Genomic DNA, 21,159 nt, shown 5'->3' with positions numbered 1-21,159 from the left:
GATAAATCTACCAGACGCTGCACAATCAACTTACCCATGATTACAGTAGCCAAACTACAGCAGAATGTGTATTTCATGGAGAAGAGAGTATACAACTGGCCATAAATGGGCTGAGTTGCAAGCCGAGCAAGCGAGAAAGCTGCGACGTACCAAGCCGCGTCATGAAGGCTTTTGAATTCCGTTGTAATTTTAGGAACACTCGTGGCTACCACCAATCACGGGTTATTTGTGTTCACGACATATGTTGCAAAACCACATTCGTCCGTATGGTTATACATACCGAGAATGTTAACATCAAGTGCCATAAGTAGCACGGCAATAAGTAGCCCCGTTACTGTTGCTGCCACCATGTGTCGTGGAGACTTCACTGCTTCTGGAAGTGCCGGAGCTTGGTTCAGGCCGTCGGTGTTACTCGAAGCAGAACAAATGCTGGCCCTGATGTGGCCTGGGTTGAAGCCAACTGAAAAACGTTTCTCGACATCTTGCGTTGCCCATTCCACTGCGTCAATCTCTGGCAACTCCTCCTGAGGCCTTTTTTGTGGAGGCCCAGACGTCATCTTCGTCTTGCGTCGCGTACAATTGAGCTGTAGGTAGCGATTCACTCGGCGAATTTCAGACGTATAATTTATAATGACACTGGTCGGGAGATTATGGATGCATATGTCCATATCCATTCGAAGATGGTGGGTGCAGAATATTGCATAAGCAAGTCGAAAACTTCTATCACATTAAAAGATAATCTAGAGAAAACATCTTGGTTCTTTTGGAAGGGTATTTCCATTGGTGGCAAAGTCAAAAGCCAGCGTTCCGGACCGGTTCGTCGGTCTATTCGGGTTCAAGAAAATGCATTTGATGAGCAAACCTGAAGCGGACTAAACCCACGGCTGGGAACGCAGTGGCGCCAACCAAACTTTCGAATCACTGCAAACCTAACACAGAGTAGGCAGGCGATAAATCCCGGTGTGCCTCCGTCTTAATAAGCCCTAGATAGCACGACGAAGGTGTTCATGCTGCATCTTATCTATGATTCAACAGTCAACAATTGATAAATGCTTCGACAATGTGCCGGAACCTGATTACCCTTCTGAAGAAACCGAGCACCTCGTACTCTGTTTGAGCTTTCTGCCCATGTCGGCAAAGTCACGGGAGGAACTCTGTTGTAAGACCTTACCTGACTGCTACGTTCGATGCCAAATGTCAACTCCCTGGTTACCTTGTCTTCTTGGCCAACCTAAACCGGGCCCACCATTTTGGGTTTGAACACAACTCCAGACAAAGTCAAAATGTAGGATTGGAAATGGGGCCTTTTCCGCCCGTTGCCTCCTAAACCCTATTTCATAAACTTCAAACACTTCAGATTATTCTGAATTGACTTTTGGTGACGACAAAGCTGAGGTGTTCTTGCCCCGTTAATCAGGGATTTGCTCTTTACTTGCCGATGAGTTGGTTCAGAGATAAATCGAAAGCCGGGGCGCACCGTTAGACGAATTCCACTCAAACGCATGGCAGTTACAATATGTCCAGGTGTACCTGGGGTCGTATTACGGCCCCATTCGAACACTTTCTCCGGAGAGACAACTCTTCAATGGTTTGATGATGCTGCGGGGGACGGCACAATAGAAAGTCGGCAAAAAGCCCGAGAATGAAGAACATTATTTCAAAAGCAAATTGGCCCAACGACAGGTCTAAAATGAGCAAATAAACGAGACGTTGTTTCGAGCTATATAATTCACTATATCCGGGCTTCTCCAAACTTATCCTCCAGCAGTCCAGCAATCTTGCCCGCAAGGTCGTGTATGGTTGCCGATTGTATGAGATCAGGCAACGGCAGATCAACCAACAGATGTTGTGATATCCAGCTTGTTAGCTCATTTGCGTTTAACGAGTCGAGTCCGAGGTCATCCAGCGCAGCCTCCGGCCCAATTTCAGCGCTGGAAAGTGCAAGCAATTGTGCAATAGCAGTCCCAAGCAGCTTGACAATCAGTCCAATTGTTTCCTCATGTAGCAGGCGGTCAGGTGTGTTTTTCGCAATCGCCATTATCGTTGCCAACTCTGATTTCGTGGAGGAAAGCTCTGGTGTGATCGAAGCCAAGTTCTCTGGATGGATACTGTGTGCCGCGCCCGTGTGGGCGTTCTTTTTCCAGAGGACGTGCGTCGAAGGGTCTGCTAGGTGCTGCTTCGACCACAGACCGAGGGCCATTTGGCTGAGGTGCAAATTTGCGTCGTCTCGACCGGATGTTGGGCCTGCACGAGAATGGTGTATGCTGATGGTGATGGCCTCCAGGAGGTCTTCCTCGCGAAGAACGTGGTATCCCGCCGCCTGGGCCCTATCTTGCATATTGCCCGTACTAGCAATGGTCCCAATGCCACCCATGATCCCAATATCGATGACCGATGCTGGGAGCCCAAGATTATGACGGTACCGGACAAAAGCGTCCAGGTAGGTGTTGGCGGCGTTGTAGTTGGCTTGTCCAATGTTCCCGACTAGCCCGCCGATAGAAGAGAACAGCACAAAAAAGTTTAAGGAAGATTGCGCCAAGGCCTTATGAAGATTCTCCGTGCCTTGAATCTTGGGCTCAATGCATGCTCGCCATTCGTCGTATGTCATGCGTAGTATTGCGTTGTCCTGTGAAATCCGTTAGATGATGGTAAGGTTGAGAGAAGGTCTGTCGTGAGGATCAACGTACCCGTAAGACCATGGACATTTGGAACACACCAGCGATGGGGCGATCCGCCGCGTTCACAGCCCTTGTGACGTCCTGCGGGATCGCAGCACTGCCGGCAACCGCTTTGACGACACAGCCTTGGCTTCGCAGCTCACCCAAAAAAGATTCAACTTGTGTCCCAGTGCCTGCAGAGCGAGAGAGAAAAATCAACTCCCCGGCACCATGCTCTGCCATCCATGTTGCCACAGCGCGGCCAATGCCGCCTAAGCCACCGACAAGCAAGTAAGCAGTATCAGAACGAAACTGAGGTGATGCAGGCATGACCTCAACGGACGACAACGGAAAATCGCTCTGCGGGTCGGTTGTTGGAGTTTGGAGCACCACCTTGGTGGTTGGTTGGTTCTTTTGTCCAGCAGCAGCACGGAAGGCCTCATGGACTTGGCTTGGCTTGAATATCTTGGCAAGTCGTGCCCAATCTGCTGGCTGCGCGTCTCCGAGAAAATACTCTTGGCACATTTTCCATACCCTAAGCACACAAGTCAGTTCTCAACTCCCTTGTGATTTTAGTGCTGTGAATTTGCATCAACGCACCGCGGCTGTATGCGCTTACCTTTGCGCCGATTCTGGACTGTAGTGGCTAAGAGCCTGCATGTCGACGATGCGATGGGCCTGACTTGCAGAGATCTTGACTGTTTGGAAGTCTCTTGCCTTGACTGGATGATCTAGAACTTCTAGGAAGATGCCAGTAGGGGACAGATGTTGCAGCGCCCATTCAGGAAAAAGGCCGCCGAATCCAATCATGCAGGTTGCCTTCGGCCACGACAGAGCATCTTCCGGGGCTGATACGATGAAGTCTACAGCGATGCCGAAAGCATTTTCCAAAAGGAGTCTGTCGGACTCGGAAATGATGATGAAGCGGATCTGCCAAGAAAATCGATCAGTCAGCGAACGTGTGCGTGAACCAGAATTTGCGCTTTCACGTCCTTACCTCTGCCCTTCTTTTCCGCAGCAATTCGACGGTTGCGAGACACAGATCGCTCAGAGTAAACAGCACAATAACATCCTTCAGTCAGACGATGGGTCAGTAAACACAGGTAACCCTCAGGATATCCCCCATATACTTGGACGGCAATACTAACCTCCTCGCTTGCCATTCTCCCAAATTCTCCCACTGTGAACTCGGCCGCAACACATGCCAGTGGCATAGCCGCCGCGGCCTCAAACGCGAAATCCTCACCCAAACGCAGACAACTCGACGGCAAGACATCCAGATGGCTGGCTACGGCGTCTTTGCCAGTTGAAAGAATGACGAGTCGGTCTCCTACCTGGAAAGAAGACACATCATCGCCCACGACCGTGACGATGCCAGCAGCTTCCTGTCCGAATAGGACCTGGTTTGGATCGGAGGCCTCCTGGGCTATGATTACATCCTAAAATAACCAGCGATCAGTTACTCACTTATCCTCAGTACCAACGCAAGAACGCCCTGCGCTGGCCATTGTCTGATACGCACCTCTTTGTTTACCGCGGCTGCTTTCACCTCTACTCGGACATGGCGGGCGTCCAGAACCGGCAAGGGGCATCTAACCCATCGCAATGAACCCAAATTGCCTGAAACCCTTGGGACGAGCTTTGCAAACGTCGACGCTCCGATCGTTTGTTGTTGTTCGGAGCATTGACAGAGTTCCTGTTGCACTGTTGTCCACTGATGCCTCGGTACCACGATGCCATGCTCCCTCGTAATCGCAAACTCAAAGTCCGGGTCGAGTGCACTATCAAAGCATCGGTGCGGGAGATGTTGGATGATGAGCGTCAGAGAACTTGCACATTTCTCACTATTTGCAACATCTCCAGGGTCGACCTCGACAATTGTTATGTCGGCCTTCAACTCCGATCGCAGCGTGCGAGCCAGCCCGTAAATCATAGCAGAGCGCGGATCGTCACAGCTGATCTGGGACAACGGTGTGACCCAGACAATAGGGTGTTTTGAGGTGCCGGTGCTTAGGAGTTGGATAAACGCGGGAAAATCACTCTCTCTAAGGTGGTAGATCCAAGGGCGATCCAGGTCGAGGAAGAATATTAGGGTTCCCTCGGTAGGCAGCACGGCAGACTGACTGATGCAGGTATCTGCGTTGTATGTCCGGACGGGAATGCAAGAGGAGTGCAGCACTGACTTGAAACTTTCTATTAAAGCGTGATCTTCCTTATTCGTGACGATGCTGACGGTTTTGGAGCTCGACTTGAGCTGGTCGAGGTGACGCAGTCGCAGGATGGGGGGTACTTTGTCCTCGTGTTGATCACCTTCAGGAATGTCGAAGCCAAGGTCCCGGATAATGGGAAGATGAACATCTTTCGAGATGTGTGTCACTTGGTTTCGCAATAAAACCTGGGAATATGTTAGCTTGAATGCCTTGATTAATGCGTCTGCCCGGCCTGGAGACAGTTGTCGGAGCATGTATTGCTATGCCCATGACTATCCACACATCTGCTCGCAAATGAGAACGAGACCTCCTTTGACTCACATCAATAGAAGTTAGAAATGAATCGGCTAAATATTCAAGTTAGTTACCACTGTTGAACGCGGCGGGTGACAGGCCCTATGGACTGACCAAAAAGAGCCTCCAGCAGGATAAGCACTCCGGAAGGGCGAAGTAACTGCTTGATGTATAGCAAGTCTTGAGAAATGCCACGTTCGGTAGAGAGTATCTGTATATGTATACATCAGTAAATGCTTTTATAATATCGCAGAAAGCGAGAAGACGCACGTCGGCACAAACAATCATGTCATACGACTGAGCGAGATTTTTATCCCCGCCCATCGCATCCCAGCTTCGCACCTCAAAGCCTCGGACATCTGCAAAGTCGTCTTCTGCGTTTTCTAGAGAGTCTGGTGCAATCGCCGCATACGTGTATGTTGAGAAAAGCTGCGTCCCCTTCTTTGGCTGGAGAAGCTCTAGCAATGTCAAAGTCGTATTGTTGGCCCCGCCAGCTGAGCCGACCTGCAAAATCTTCGGCTGAGGATCCGTGTGTGTCAGAATAGGCATCGCAACTTCTAGAAGCTTTTTAGCTCGTAGCGGCCAGAGGCCTTGGGACACGATGGAGTCTCGGAGCGTTTCCTTCGTGTGCTGCAGGGGGTTCTTGAACAACTTCTCCATCGTCAGATCCATGTCGTGTAGATGGCTGCTCTGTAACTCGATCCGTATCTTCTGGTGTGCCGCTTGGCGGTTTTCTATGTTGTCTTGAACAATACTTCGGCAAGTAGTCGCAGACAATACACCGTACCCTGCCTCCTGCGCCCTTTGAATCTGTTGATCAACCCACGCCTTGGTTGCGCCGTGGTCGGGAATGTTGCCAATGTCATTGTTGACTTGAACATAACTCGACTGCATCTCCAATAGCAGGAGAAACAACAAGTGGAGCATTCTCTTGATGTCATCCGCGTTGAAGAAGGGAGCCTCTTGCAGGGTCTGGAAAGGGAAGAAGCTTGCGTGAGGACGCCAGTGAGGCGCGCTGACAATTGGAAGAGCCTCCGTCTCGCCCTGCAAGGAACTACGGATCTGATGGGCCTCAATACCTTCCATGATGGCAATCTCCTCCCCATCATCTGCGTATGCATGGACTGTTCCGGAAATGTGGTCCTGCGCGACCTGATTCATCATTCCCGTTGCCCAAAAGGGCCCAGCGTACTGACGAACAAAGATCCTTTGGATATAGGTAGGTGTGGCCATATACTTGGCTTTTCGCTGCAGACCATGGCAGAGCGAGATGCCTGTAGTCTGTAAACACTGGTCGAGTGCGGTGGGATGCACAAGATAGCTGCAGGTTGAATCTTTTGATGTGTTCTCCGGTGGGTTCACACGGGCTGTTGCTTGCTGCAAACTGGGACTGACCGTAATGTATTCCAGCCTTCTGAAAGAGGGCCCATATGTAAAGCCTAGATCTTGCGTAATCTTGTACCAGGTGGCTCGAGAGAGCTGGCGAGGAAACTCGCGTTTTGCAAAGCCTCTGTGGGCTCGATGAGGCTCCGCGGTAACTACTGTGTGACAGTGCTCCGTCCAAATATTATCTTTCCAGGAAGTGATTTGCACGTCGTAGCTGACAGGCGCATTCTCGTCGGAAACAAGACGTCGCAGTCTGGTATGTATCTCAACTGGACGGCCAGGCTCCAAATGCAGTGCCGCGGAAACAGAGAAATCCTGGGCCGAGAAGGACTCCAGAAGGCCTCCATTGACTTGACGAAGCGCCTGTTCGGCAATCGATATGTACGCTGCAAAAGGAATGATGACCTGATCGTTGACGACGTGGTCTCCAAGCCAGGGGATGTCCTCAAGAAGCAGTACCTTCCTCCATCTCGGCTCAAGAGCACTGGTTTCAAACACCTGGCTTCCAAGTAATTCATGCATGGGGTATTTGCAGTCTCTGTACGCCCTGTACAAACGGTGTTGTCCCTGGAAGGATTGTTCATGGGCCCAAGTATATGCTGGAACGTCGAACAACGTTGTTCCTGGCGGTGTGATGGCCTCATACTTTAACTTGACGCCCTCACAAAAGAGCCGCCCGGCAAGTCTGAGAAGGCTTTCGTAGCAATCCTTATTTTCCTCTAATGTTGGAAGGTAGCTGACTTTGTCGGTGGACGTGCTTTCCATCACCTGCATGATTGGCCTCTTGAGAGAAGGGCGAGCACCAACTTCAACGATGACAAGGTTTGGTGTCTCGATTTGCTCCAGGAGGTTTGTGAGGGCCTTATTAAACAGCACAGGCTGCACGAGGCTCTGGTGCCAGTGTGTAGCGCCCAAGGAGTTGACGGTCTTAACGAGATCTCCCGTGACACTGGAGAACATAGGTATCCGAGGTGTGGCAGTGCTGAGGAACGGGCGAATCGCTTCTTCATAGGCTAACCCGAAGTCCTTCATATGCGCTAGAGGTTTTACACCTCGTATTAGCACTCCATCATCAAATCCAAGTATATCTAGGATTGGCACTAACCGGAATGAAATGCAAGGTCCACATCAAGAAGCTTAGCAAATATGTCAGCTGCTTTGAATTTTGTCACCATAGCCTCAACCGCACACGCGTCTCCGGAGATGGTCGTGTTGACATGGCTGTTCTCACAAGCGATAACTACTCCGGGTAGTAGCCGCTCAGAAATGTCCTTGGAGCCGGCCCCAATCACAGCCATAGCTCCTGGGTGTTGTGTCCCGGTTCTGTTCAATACGTAGCCTCGGAAATATGCGACGATGATCGCTTCATCTGCTGTTATGGCACCAGCCGCAAAGGCAGCAGCAATCTCGCCACTGGAATGGCCGGTCACTACGTTCGGAATCACGCCCCAACTTCGCAGGACAGCGAGGAGTCCGATTTGAATAGCGGTGCTGCACGGTAAAGCATACTCCGATTTCATGATACGACTTTCGGTTTCCGATTTCAGAAGTTCCCCTACAAGATATCAGCATTACCAGAGTCTTTGTAGGATCTCGTGTAAGAGCCATAGACGTCAATGAATAGGCGAAGGGCCATACCTTCAATCGTCCAGGCCGGTTTCAACTTCTTGAGCGCGCCGTCCAAGTCACGAATCCACCGGCGAAAAACAGCGTTCTTCAGAATCAAATTCTTGCCCATCGTGGGCCATTGGGCGCCCTGGCCATTGAACACGAAGACAAGCGTCTTTGGCTCATCGCTGCTGGCGACTGAAAGTCGAAGCTCTGGCTGGCTCGTCGTGCGCTGCCCGACTGTGTCGTTTCGAGCGATGAAAAATCCTCTGTATTTCAGCTTCGTTCGTCGACAACCGAGAGTGTATGCCAAATCCGACAGTTCACACCGTCCTGAGCTTGCAATAGTGTACTGCTCGTAAGCCTGGTGGAGCAGCTCTAGCGACTTTTGATTTGACGCTGAAAGCAACAGAACGTTACTTTCATCTGTGTCTCTTGAAGACGTTTCCATCCGTGGCTGGATATAGCAATCAGCTTCGAACCACAGGTGGGGATGTTCTAAGATAGCCTATGAGTGTTAGCTACGGCTGAGATTAACGAGTTTTGACATCAGGAATTGCGGCAAAATAGGAAAAGAAGGTCATTTCATACATGGCAGTTGGCACCCCCCATCCCGAACGAGTTCACGCTAGCTCTCCGCAAACGATTCAGAGGAAACGGTTCAGGCTCTGAAGCAACCCTAATTTTCCCGCCGGCCCATGGCACTACACGTGGATATGAGTTTATGGTCAAAATGTGTACGGACAGGAATCTCGATAAGCACTTACGATTGGGATTGGGTGCGTTGAAGTTGGTGTTGGGCGCAATGACGCCCTTCTCAAGCATAAGTATCACCTTGATGACACTCGTCAGGGCAGCGGCACCCTCTGAATGTCCGACGTTGGGCTTCACCTATGGTCGCAGAGAAAACAAAGCTTGGTCAATCCTTGAATTGCTAAAACCGGTTGGTGGAATAATGTTACTTACAGCACCGATGATGACGCCTTCTTTGAAGATCCTTTCTATGGCTCCAAATTCAGTAAGATCCCCGATCCGCGTGCCCGTGCCATGGCATTCGAAGAAGGACGTCTCAGAGTACTTGGTGATTCCGGCCTTGTCATACGTATGCCGAATAAGCGCCTCTTGTGCATACCCATTAGGGATTATCAGGCCGGGCTCTCTGCCGTCATGCTGAGTAGCAATCGAACGGATCACGGCCCGCACGGGATTTCCATCTCGAAGGGCCTGCGACAGTCGCTTCACATAAACGGCATTGATGGCCTCACCCCGTCCAATCCCATCGCTGGCGGCGTCGAAGGTCTTGCAGACACCATCCGGGGAGGCGATGTTTCCCAAGGCCCCGGATGCGCCCGCTGCAGAAAGGGGCGCCGACAAGAACAGACTGCAGCCAGCCACAAGCGCAGAAGTGCATTCTCCTAACTCTAAAGATTGAACAGCGAGGTTCAGAGCTACCAGTGACGATGAGCACCCAGTTTTCACAGTCATGCTGTATGTAGACCCTAATTAGATTGCTTCTCTCACAGTGTAGTAAATGGGAATATCCCGGGTTTCTAGCTTCACGTACCTTGGGCCCCGAAAATCAAACGCATGCGATATTCTATTTGATAGCATAATATCCCACTTGCCAGTTGGGTAGTTGCTGTAGTATTGAGGGTCCCGTTGCATCTCGACACTCCAGTCCTCAAAAAACGAGCCCACATAGCAGCCGATCGTTTCGCCTTGCCAGTCTGTCTCGCCAGCATTTTCAAGGCACTCCCAACTAACCTCCAGCAGCAATCGTTGCAAAGGGTCCATCTGCTCAAGCTCACTTCGACCATAGGAAAAATGCGAGGCATCGAACCGGTCGAGTTGAACGTGATCCAGGAAGTATGCCTTCTTGGTTTGCATAGTCCCCGGGCGTGGCTTCTCGCTATAATACCCGCTAATGTCGAACCGGTCTTTTGGCACCGGCACGGATGCGCAGCGCTTCTGCATCAACATGTCCCAAAAGTCATCCGCGTTGCTGACGCCTCCGGGTAGTCTCATGGCCATGCCACAAACGACCACCGGGTCGTCGCCGGAACCTCGACTGACATTGACGTGTTCGCCCATTGTTGAATTTGCGCAACCAGAGCTTCGATCAATACCGTGTTTTGCAATTGTAAATGATGATTGAGGATTCAATCTTGTTGCAGTTGGCTACTCCAAAGCCACTCTGTGAGGGCGTCATAGTATGGGTGCATGTATCAGCGCATGCAATTAAGAGGGCACAGCCGTACGAATACTGGGTATGAAATTCTTACCGCATAACAAACACTGAAATCTTTATTCAATTAACGAAAGAAAGATGTTTGTCCGTCAACCCCTCGAGTGCCAACAAATCCCGATAGCATCGGCGAGGTGCCGTGGCGGTTACCGCTACTGCGGTAAGGTTTCTGGGTGGCCGTTGGAATACTCAGACTTTCGCCTCCACGCGGCGGAAAATCGCTCAGCTCCCGATGCGCACTAAGGACTTCTCGACCACTTATCCTCGTACCTAGTCCAAGGGAAATTTCTAGCGCGGAATCCAAGTTAAAGTCCGACCATCCCACAAGACGCTAGAACAATATGTAGGTTTAAGCAGACTTTACCTTACTTTAGTGAGAATCTTGTGATGGCATGTTATTCAGCAACAGAGTTTTGCCCATCTAAGTACATGCGCGGGCCATATTTGCTCAATACGGGTAATTTTCGCCGATGCAGTCCTCAAGTAAATCACTGTAGCCGGTCGAAAGAACGCATCTCCCAGTTCGATCGATGGTTGTAAGTTGTGATAAAAATATGCCAAACTACACGCCGCTGTAAATCGAGATCTGCAGTCTATCCAGCAGAAAAAGTGCAATATCACTATGAACAAAATGAATCGCTCTCGTCAAACTCGTGCAATACTTCTTATACATGGCAGCGGTTCGTCTGATGCTATATACAAATTCCAAACTTCCAGAATTCGGGCTACTCTGAAGGACAAGTTCACATTCGTGTTCGCAAGAGCGCCTCACCCCTCGGAGCCCGGCCCGGGAGTGCTGCCGTTTTTCGCCAAAATGCCGCCTTATTTCACATGGTTCAGGAAGGGAATCGAAGCAACTAGACACGAGATTGCGATCTTTAATCACTGCATCGAAAACACCGTCCGGGCCTGGAAAGCTGATAACCCTTCAGGAGCGATTGTTGGGGTATTGGGCTTTTCTCAAGGCGCCATTGCATCGACACTACTGCTGTGGGAGCAACAGGCCGGCCTCATACCATGGCTTCCGGATATGGAGTTCGGCATCTTGGTTTGTTCGGGATACTCCGAGGCCATGAAGACGTGCATGCGGGACCTGGACAACGATGACCAACGCGAGGGTCAAACCTTGACAATCAGGTTACCTACTTTGCACCTTTATGGACGGCAGGACGTATTCGGCGCCCCGTCGTCTAAGAAAATGTTTGCAACACATTTTGTGGAAGACAGGGCCCGATTGGAAAGCTTCGATGGAGGTCATGAGCTTCCCCGAGACAAAGATGACCTTGAGAAAATCAGGGACTTTGCAGTAGCTGACCACATGATAGTCAGAGTGAGGTGCATTTGAGTTTTACGTTGTTTGGTATTTACCTTAATCTGTTGCTATATATGCCCGTAAGAAAATCAATAGAAGATGTACAACTTCGAAACCTTTTATCGCAATAGCATGTTTGCCACTTACAACCAACGCTACAACCTAGTTCTCTATGACAATGACCCGCACCGTCCGTGGCGTATGTAGTGATCCGACAGCAGCATACATTGAAAATACACTGCAAGGACATCACAAAGTATTCAATCCCCTCCTCCAAGAGTCCACACTTGTGGATCTTGCATCCCACAAGCTGTGAATACAGTGAATCCGGTATGGTTCCTCCACTTCAAATAAATGCCAAGGTGGTAATCACTTGCCGAGCAGCTTCCCTCCTTTCTGTTCTTAGCTCAGCAGCAAGATTCTGGGTATTTTCACGGATTCGTTTGCCTTCGGCTTCTTTTGTCTTGCGCAAGATTTCCTCAAACTCTTGTCTTACAGCCTCTTCGCTACCAATGATATCAGGGCCTCCTCGTCTTGCTTTGGCTTTGGCGCTGCCGGTCCTGATCTGAATAAGAATTATAAACTTAGTCGCTGGACCGTCACAAGCGTGTACTGCCAAAGCCGGTGCATATCGAAAGGCTTACCTGCATGATCTCAAATGCAATAGGTCTATCCCTCGTTGACGCCAATGCCACGTTGATAGCATTATCTCCAGGAGCTAGCGGCCAGCCCACGAGTGGGATGCCCTGGACAAAGCTTTCCATCATCGAATTCCACCCACCGTGGGCAAGTAAAAATCCTACCGACGGATGCTGGAGAACTGCTTGTTGATCGACCCATGTATCGCACACAAGGCCGACTCCGCTGCTCTGAATATTTTCTATGTCTGAAGCATCGATGAATTTCTTCGCATGCATCCCCCCAATGATCAAAATGAATGGATACTTCATGTCATTCAAGGTGGATATAAGAGCCTGAAAATTGGCGCGATTGGTGGGGAAGACCATAGACCTAAGATAAAAAGTGTTAGACTGATGGAAGGCCACTTAAAAGCGCGGCTCCCGGGGGTGTAATAGTGGTGGGGCTTCTTACCCAAATGAGATGACGATTGCCTCGTCCTTGGCATGGCGATCAAGATAAGATCGTATTCTCTCATCCTCAATCGATCCGTCCCGGGACCAGTTCTTTGGTCCTATCTGAACTCCAACAGGATATACAGTAGTATACTTGTTGCAAGCAGTAAGAGTTTCTCCTTCTAGTGCCATCGCTGAAGCACAGATGATGCCATCAGTGGCTTGGACAAGCGTAACGGTCTCCCGGAGCAATGAAGAGACGACTTCAACCAGGATTAGCATGATGTCCACGGGATCAGCTCTCGCACAGAATGAGCAGCTTACCTGTCCTAATCATGCCAAACTCGCCGAATTCTCGTTCATAGTCATAAATCTCCTTACAACCAGGAATGCTTATCACGGTTCCATTGAAAGCATCATGTCCATTTTTGGCAACGCAGACCTATGAATGATAACCCATCCATCAGAATGACACAGTGACAGGGCGACAAGAATTCGTATACTCACTTGCTCAACTATTTCATCAAAGCTCCTTCCCTGGCGCAGGGTCTCGTCGGAGAAATACTTGTGGGCAATCGATTCCCAGTCGCTGAATCCCCCTTCCGATGAAGGTGCGAGGTAAGAGAAGAGACGGGCAGCACTACCTGCCCAATATAACAGGATTTTACATTCTGTGCCTGAGATTCGTCGCGCCTGCGGCAGAGTGTCTAATGACCCGATGTGATCCAGCATCAGCGCTGTTGGCCTTGGCCACTCGCGTCCCGGTTTGCTGATCTGCTGTAGCGTCTCCACCCATCCCTTGGACAACTGATTTGTGATGTCTTCGACCGTCACACCCTTATTCTTGAGCAGACTAATATGATTTTGATCAATGATCTTAACTGCTTTCAGGAAATACTGCAATACTCACTTCGGTTCCCCAACTAGGAAAACATGGAATCGCTCTCGTGGCGCATCCGAATATTGGCTGAGGTCTAAAATGAAGTCAAAATCGCACCGTTGCGTCACTCGTGCTTCGTGGCACAACGCTGTGTTACGCAGCAGATGTTGAAACTTAACCTGGATGAGATCTTACCTAGAAAAGCGTGAGATACAAAGGTCACAACTAAAGACTGATTCACTTCAAGCATCTTGTTGATGAGGGAAATGGTACTGGTGACATGGCCCCAGGCAGGCCAAACGTGCCAAACATGGTGTTGTTGGTAAGTCATGATAGCTCATATAATTTTAACCGAGATAAAACTAGTCTGAATCGCAGCTTTCGAGGTGAGGGTTGAAATAAGAGAGTAATTACTCAAGCTTTGTGGCAGTGGAGCTTAGTAAGTCGCAAAGAAATAAGGGGCAACGAAGGGATCGGACGGCTGGACGGAGAGGGACAGTTAAAGTTAGTGTGGATTTCCCGAGAACAAGGTTCTTATTTTCGGGAGACAGCAGCATATGCAATTGGTCGTATGGTTTATGATTGAAAGCAGCGCTGTGTTGTTTTCTACGTAGTAATTGAACTCTGGAAGATGTGCAATTTGTACGACACTGTTTGTCGCCCTGAGGTTTAGATGCGACGTCAGCTTTCCATTCGGACTACAATCTTCTCTCCTGATACACCCTTGTGCGTGAGCAACTCCAGGCCCTTCCGAATACCTTCGAATCCATCTTCCAATATGCGGACGGGATGGTGGTTCAGTTTGCCCTCATGCACCAGTCTCTCCGCAATTTCCCACAACTCAACGCCCAATGCACGCATCTTCTCATCCGGCTCGCGCCCATATGGCGCTGGATACGTACAGCCTTCGCCAAAGATACAGGGACCGACAACGAAGTCTTTGGTCACTACCGCACGGGTTGCGGCATGCTCAGGGAATGGCTCGAGTGCAACGTAGTTTCCTCCCGCGCGCCCCATTGCGTTAAAGCACACGGTTGTAGACTCAACGGTAGAGATACAGTCCAATGCATATTTCAAGTTGTTTTGCGTGTGGGCTTTCTTGGTTACGGAGAGAGATTAGCCTCAGGAGTCTGTTTAGGTGTCAAAGAAAAGAGCGGTAGTCAATTTACAATTTTTTGCGCAACGTCCTTGTCGAAGCGATCGAATACGTCCTGAGCACCATTCTTTGTCGACAAATTGAAGTGTTTTGGAGAACAAATCCCTATTGGGATCAAGCCCGCGCTGTATACGGAGTACGTGGTCAGATGGGCAGCACCGAAATGCTCGAAAGGGTAAACCGCCCAACAAGTGAGGAGACTTACAGTCTTAGCAGTTGCATAGCAATTGTTGCCGTCGCAGTACTACTGCCGTAAACGAGCACATATTTAGCTTTCGCAACAGGCTCATTTGGCAACGGTAAGCCTAGCGATTTTATGGCTAAACCAGCGGTACATATTCCAACAGGTATCGACGCTGCTGATTCTATCGTCCAGGACTCTGGAACCCTCATCCACATTTTGCCCCGCGTCACGGTATACTGAGCGAAAGCCCCTTGTTCTGGCGTGTACTTGAACATCTCGTTTTGTGCTCCGCATACCCGATCACCAACTCCAACGTCGACTACGTCTGGCCCCACTGCAACGACTGTGCCAGCAAAATCAGCACCCATGATCGCAAATGGATTAGCAAAGTCTGTCTTCATTTTTGTGTTGCTCGGGTTTAGAGCCACAGCTTCGATGCGCACGAGAGCTTGGTCGCGAGGCAAAACAGGGCAAGGGGCCTCGTTCCACACAAAGAGCTGTTCCTTTTCGTCCATAACGAGAGCCTTTTGAGTGGATGGTGGCACGAATCCATTGGAGTGTAGCGCCATTTTCAATCTATTTGGCAGAGTCTTGTGAGGATGAGATTCTCCGGTGGCTTGGATGGGTTGATGCCCTCGGGAGGCAGTTCAGTCTCGGCATGGCAAGAGAATGGGCGACTGCCTGTGGAGTGGCACATGTGTTAATTGCCTTATTGAATAAATGCTCCACTCAATACATAAACCTTTACATGCACGCTTTCCTAGTAAGACGAAGAACATTTTCCCCGATCACCCAAAATTGCATAAGTTGTTTCGTTCGTCCCTTTAACCGGCTCAGGTTCGAGAAGCGAAAACGAAAAAGAAGCCGCAAGCGAAATGCAAGCGAAATACGAGAGAAATGCAAACCAGCGAGTTAAACTGAGGGGAGAAGCTTAAGACCAGAAGTTTCTTGAACAAGGGGACCGTCTCAACTTGGCCGGCGGGTAAATTGCCCTTTTTCAGAGTTTTCATAAACCAAGTGCCATTCCGGCGGGTTGGATAGGTTGGAGTTCGGGATGTTCGTTCTCTCAATGCGCATAGCCCGAACCCGCCGCTGCTAGCCCTGCTGATCCGGCATCCATCTTTGCTGCCGAAAGATCTGCTACGGCAACTTTCGTCAGAGCACCCTTACTACTAATCACGCCAGCGCCCCGTGTCGCCCGTTCATGGCGCCGCGTGAAGCGCTTCAGGAAAGACTTTTTGCAAAGAGCGTAGGTTCTCAGCTGGCCTGTAGACCAGGAACATGGTGTATGCAATCCCCTCTTGGTGTGTTCGTTCCAACTATAAACGTGGACCGCTGAACTCTATGGAAAACCCTATGTCCATGCACACACACGCGCCGCTTCCTCGGGCCGTATCTGAATGTGGAGGGATGGAACTGTGGGTCGATCTCGACTATTTACAGTTCGTCAAGATGATCAGGTCCAGGCAGTGGTCCATGTTGTTACTGAACCGGGAATAGCACCATGATACGGGGTGTCTGACGGTGAGGACCATGTGTCCGACCAACGCAAATACGCAAGATTTGGGGTTGACGCCATTTAGGGTTAAAAGCTTCCAGCTCATATCCTTTCAGCTAGTGGATTAATTTAAATCGGACTCTTCTTAGACAGAAGCGGATTGCAAAGCGGGTGAATGCTTCTCATCCGGAACTATGTAATAGGCTTTTGTCGACGCAATCAACAACCGGAAATTCGTCAGCCTGAGAAATTCAAAACGCGAAGTTCGTAAGTACTGCTTGAATTGGGGGCAGCCGAATACATCTTACGGCCAGCGTTTACCTATGCTTCCCAGCGAGTGTAACGACGGACTTAACGTTAAATCTGCAGAAATGCTGACTGCCAAATGATTGCGTCCATAAACCAGGGTTGGCTGGGATCTGTGTGGGTGTAGCGCTGGTCTAATTCTGCAAAGAATGTGTTGTTCACAGTCTTGACAAGGCACACTTTGTAGCGACCTCGACGCAAATTGCGGAATCATTGGAAGAGCGCAGGAAAATGGACCAAATTCCACTGCGGCCCCTGGGTAACAACACAATCAGACCCGCATACAACCGCAAGCAATGGACTAATCGGATTGTAACTGTTGATCAGGTCCCCTCGAGAAATACCTCGTTCATCAGCACGAAGTCGGTTACTACAACGTCGCGGTGCTTTCCGCAGAGTATTCCTTTCCTAGAACGACACCCGGCTTTCGAAGTCGAGACGTCCTTGGCTTAGTCTACTCGGCCTTGGGAAGGACTCTGAAGTGTCATCCCATCTTGGGAGTTACCCTGAAGGACGAGAATAGTCCACAGCCAAGCTTCAGCAGGATCGACCGCATTGATTTACGAAGAGTTGTAGAAGTAAAGATATCAAGGTCAGCTTCAAATACTGCCGCCTTGATACAAGCAGAACACCAAAGGAAGTTGGCGCGACGACGCGATGTTCCTCTATGGCGATGTCTGCTGGTTCTCCCGACGGACAAGATTGACCACAGCCTCGCGACTTCCTTCATCCTGGCACTTGTTTGTCATCATGTTGTCGGAGACGGGATATCGATGATCTCCTTCCACAAGACCTTCTATCGATGTTTCAACCAGCTCCTGTCTTTAGGAGAGATATACCCCTATGGAGAACGTTTCCTTACGGGAAATGAGGTAGTTGCCGTACCCAAACTTCCGTTGGTGCCCTACTTGGAGGAAAGCATGACATTCCCTATGTCTCGATTGTACATCCTGCGTCTACTGTTCAAGGCACTCGTGTATTATCCTGTCGACCCCTTAGAATGGGTTGGACCGCCCATTGGAAGCGAGCGGCCGCCCTTCAGTAATACGCGATACTTCTACCTACCACAACAGGATACACGCAACCTCTTGCGCCAATGCAGACAAAATCGAACAAGCATCACAGCATTATTAACGGTTCTGGTGTCAAACGGGCTGTCCGTTTTGTACAAGCCTAGCACGCGTTTCACGGCATCTGTACCCTTCTCATTAAGGAAGTTTTCAAAGCATGGTGAGTACGACATGGGATGTTTTACGAGCATTGCGGAGCCGCGCTTTTCTGCAGATGCCAGCCCACCACCAGGCTACATTCCATGTCAGAGCACTGCCAACAGTCTTCGGGCTGGAGACAACAGGTCGCCTTGCACTGGCGACTCGAAGATATGGGCATCTGCGCATACGTGCAAACAATTTCTGCACCAACGGAGCGCTTCAACGTCGAACCTCACAAACGGTCTCATCAAATTCAGAAAGGACCATCGCAAAGGACTGCTAGAGCTGAGGGGGACATCCAGGCGGCATGCCTTTACCTTGACCAACCTTGGGGTCGTAGATAGTGAGACTTCTCAAATCGACGGACGAGCTGCTGGGTCACGGGCTAGTGTTGACAAGTTTGTGTTGTCGGCGGGATCGGCAACTAACGGAGCGCCTTACACCATTTGTGCAATATCTCAAGCCGGGGGTTACATGGGCATCACCGTGAACTGGGAGGCTGGCGTTGTGGAAGATGAGAGTGCAGAGTGGCTTTTGGCTTTTCTCAACAAGGAGCTGCAACGATTATCAGCCCAAGTCAAGTATACCGAGTTATCTAAGCTCTGATGAATATATTTCCGTGGAAGTGGCAGTTGATGCAGTTATGTGCCTGAAAAATGTATGGGCTTGCCATGCCAAAGTGAAGCGGGGTATCGGTAGAAGCCGGCGGTGTTGGGCACATCTGTCGGGCTTTTGTTCAAACCAGCATACCACACATGAAATACCACGATGCGGTGAGTACGCGCGACTTGTGCAGAGCATAATCATAGCATACAAGCAACATCAATAGGCAGTGGATAATAAGAAATAAATTTCCTAGGTCGATGTACAGAAGCATCAAGCCAATTTAGGCGTTGGCAGAAAGTGTTCCGAGAACCGTTTGAAGACCCAGTATGGAAAAGGATCTGCTAGACGGCTACTCGCAGTCTACCGGCATCAATTCCTCCTAACTTATAGATGCTGCCCCAGCCTCTTTTGTCTGTGCCATTCGACGTTTGTTTGGGCGGGAGACCGAGTAGTGCCCGCTGCCGATCAGACAGCCTCTCTTTGGTTTCCTCAGAGAGAAAAAGATCGTGCTTTTCCATTCTCTGAATGTAGAATCTACAACAGGTCAAGCAGATGATAGGTCGTGAGCTATCTGTCCTGTTGATACCTGTGGAGTGCCAGGTTCTACTGTCAAGTAGGAGACAGGATCCAGCTGGTGCAGCCGCCGGTATTGAGCCGCCCTGTGCGTTGCCAGGTAGTCAGCGACACACTCTGTACAATCATCATTCAAAATGAATATGAACGTTAAAAGCAAGCAAATTAGGATTGCAACATCTAGCGCAAGCAACAGTGAACGAAAGGGCATCACATACAACCTCGCGAATTTGCTGAGGCGCCACGTTCTTGACGTGTGACCCAGGGTATATGCGTGTGGCGCCCTTCTCATCAGTGACGTCTGTCAAATACCAAAAGATATTCAAAAGGTAGGGGTGATTGGCCGTATTGGGAGTCATGTCCATTTGATCTGTGTGCATGTAAATCCCGGACGTTGACCTTGGCGTTACGATGTTCGCGGTCATCGCGAAGAGGCCGAACTCCCTGCCCAGAAACCAAGGCATGATTGCGTCGATCAAGGGATGGTTTAGAAGGTCTAGGAACTCGTCTCCTTTATTGACCAGGTTCCTTTTCTCAGTACGTTAGTGGGATGAAGTGCGCCTATTTGAGCGTTCGACCTCAGGGAGAAATGATATGCTTACCACACGCGTTGATCTGGCTCATCTTCAGAAGACTTATGAAGACTCGCCATGTGAGCCATGCCGGCCTGCCTTTCGCCCGCTGCTTGTTCTTCGAGCGCAGTCCTTATCACTTTGACCTCGTCCGCTGTGAGGGCGTTCGCGACGAACGCATAGCCCCATTTCTTAAGGTCATCCTTAATTTGCTGTATGTTTTCGGTAGGTTTTGGCAGACTCTCAAGATCTAATTCATCTCTACTCACTACGGATGCTGGAGGGCCCAGCGCGGAGAAACGGCTGGCGAAGGCACCTGGGCAAGGAGGCTGGGCGTAGAGCCTGAATGCTTGCTGAGCGTTGATACGACCCTCCATAACATCAAGAACAAATTCAGGCGAAATCTTTGTCGCGAGGTCTGCTTGAGTATTTTCGGGCAGCCTTTCAAGGATATTGGTTCGTTTCGACCGAGAATCGATAACAATGGAATGCTGCGCCTGATCCCCGAAGGAGAGCTCCACGAGCATGTTGAGTCCATCAAAATTCTAACACATGGTAATTAGAAATTGGCGATGGTCCAGTCGGTCGATGAAACAATAAAGAAGCGCAAAACTTACGGACTTCCTCTCGTTGATTAAGTCGCAGACGCGCAAAACATGATAGATGAACAAGTCCGATTTCTCGAGCTTTGAGGCATCATATGGCTTGTTGTGGAACCGTAAGTTAGGAGTGTGATTCGCAGACGGCCGTGGCAAGCTGTAAGACGCCATTTGGGGAACAGTTGTAGCCGGGCAATTTGCACCCAAGTATCTCTGTCGGTCAGAAAAACGGAGTCTGATGAAGTTTCAAACGCGCAAATGTGAGGTATTGGCAGGTCGTCGAATTAGTATTGCTTTATCGTTCAAGAAGCAATTACAAGCCCTTTCTGACAAGTCTTCTAGGTTGTGTTGACATCACAGTTTTGCGGCACTTATTGTCAGCAAAGTATTAATATGGAAAGAAGGCGAAAGGAAGACAGGCCACTGTGCTGAATCCGGATCACTTCAGCATACCTTTTCCTGTCAGATGGTGATCAATTGATGTTTTGCCGAAACTTAGCTAGTGCGAGGTACTGCCACATCAGCTATCAGATAGCACAGCAGTGTGTAACCTGAAAAAAAAGCTGTCTACCTCAAAGAGGGCATAAAAAGCACCATTGAACCTTCATGCCGACTGTGTCGTCGGAAAATCATGCCGAACCTCTTTTTTGGAATCTCTTGCTGGACAACTAAGCTTCAAGTTGCAGGCGCTGTGCTTGACTCGCAGACACTCTCTGGCCGCGTGCTATGGGTTTCACTAGCATATTGAATCTCAACCGCCTCGAACTCAACGAATACTAGAGGTTGGTC

General features: G+C 49.8%; 4 protein-coding genes across 4 annotated transcripts; all 4 read right to left on the bottom strand.

Annotated features, from left to right (window-relative positions):
- Window positions 1–1,732: 1,732 nt before the first annotated feature.
- Window positions 1,733–10,246, bottom strand: lovF (Lovastatin diketide synthase LovF; the record flags this gene model as incomplete). Its single annotated transcript, XM_037321322.1, has 14 exons — window positions 1,733–2,626; window positions 2,688–3,192; window positions 3,277–3,587; window positions 3,655–3,729; window positions 3,806–4,096; window positions 4,387–5,052; window positions 5,189–5,214; window positions 5,276–5,372; window positions 5,432–7,584; window positions 7,653–8,102; window positions 8,186–8,653; window positions 8,923–9,046; window positions 9,122–9,641; window positions 9,720–10,246. 14 exons carry the CDS (start codon window positions 10,244–10,246, stop codon window positions 1,733–1,735), a joined length of 7,107 nt encoding a protein of 2,368 aa, XP_037178737.1.
- A 1,812-nt stretch (window positions 10,247–12,058) lies between these two features.
- Window positions 12,059–13,517, bottom strand: CGCA056_v006070 (UDP-glycosyltransferase; the record flags this gene model as incomplete). Its single annotated transcript, XM_037321321.1, has 5 exons — window positions 12,059–12,277; window positions 12,357–12,723; window positions 12,805–13,045; window positions 13,110–13,227; window positions 13,293–13,517. The coding sequence occupies 5 exons, from the start codon at window positions 13,515–13,517 to the stop codon at window positions 12,059–12,061; spliced, it is 1,170 nt and encodes a 389-aa protein (XP_037180361.1).
- An 829-nt stretch (window positions 13,518–14,346) lies between these two features.
- On the bottom strand, window positions 14,347–15,574 carry mokE (Deshydrogenase mokE; the record flags this gene model as incomplete). Its single annotated transcript, XM_037321320.1, has 3 exons — window positions 14,347–14,763; window positions 14,835–14,946; window positions 15,027–15,574. 3 exons carry the CDS (start codon window positions 15,572–15,574, stop codon window positions 14,347–14,349), a joined length of 1,077 nt encoding a protein of 358 aa, XP_037179467.1.
- A 3,586-nt stretch (window positions 15,575–19,160) lies between these two features.
- CGCA056_v006068 (uncharacterized protein) lies at window positions 19,161–20,541 on the bottom strand (the record flags this gene model as incomplete). Its single annotated transcript, XM_037321319.1, has 4 exons — window positions 19,161–19,193; window positions 19,418–19,727; window positions 19,802–20,316; window positions 20,389–20,541. The coding sequence occupies 4 exons, from the start codon at window positions 20,539–20,541 to the stop codon at window positions 19,161–19,163; spliced, it is 1,011 nt and encodes a 336-aa protein (XP_037179468.1).
- Between the last annotated feature and the right edge of the window lie 618 nt (window positions 20,542–21,159).

This window comes from Colletotrichum aenigma, assembly GCF_013390185.1.
Source record: "Colletotrichum aenigma strain Cg56 chromosome Unknown KSG_Cg56_contig04, whole genome shotgun sequence".
In the NCBI taxonomy this organism is placed as follows: domain Eukaryota; kingdom Fungi; phylum Ascomycota; class Sordariomycetes; order Glomerellales; family Glomerellaceae; genus Colletotrichum; species Colletotrichum aenigma.
The sequence above is the reverse complement of the archived record's forward strand: the minus strand, read 5'-3'. Positions and strand labels throughout refer to the sequence as shown.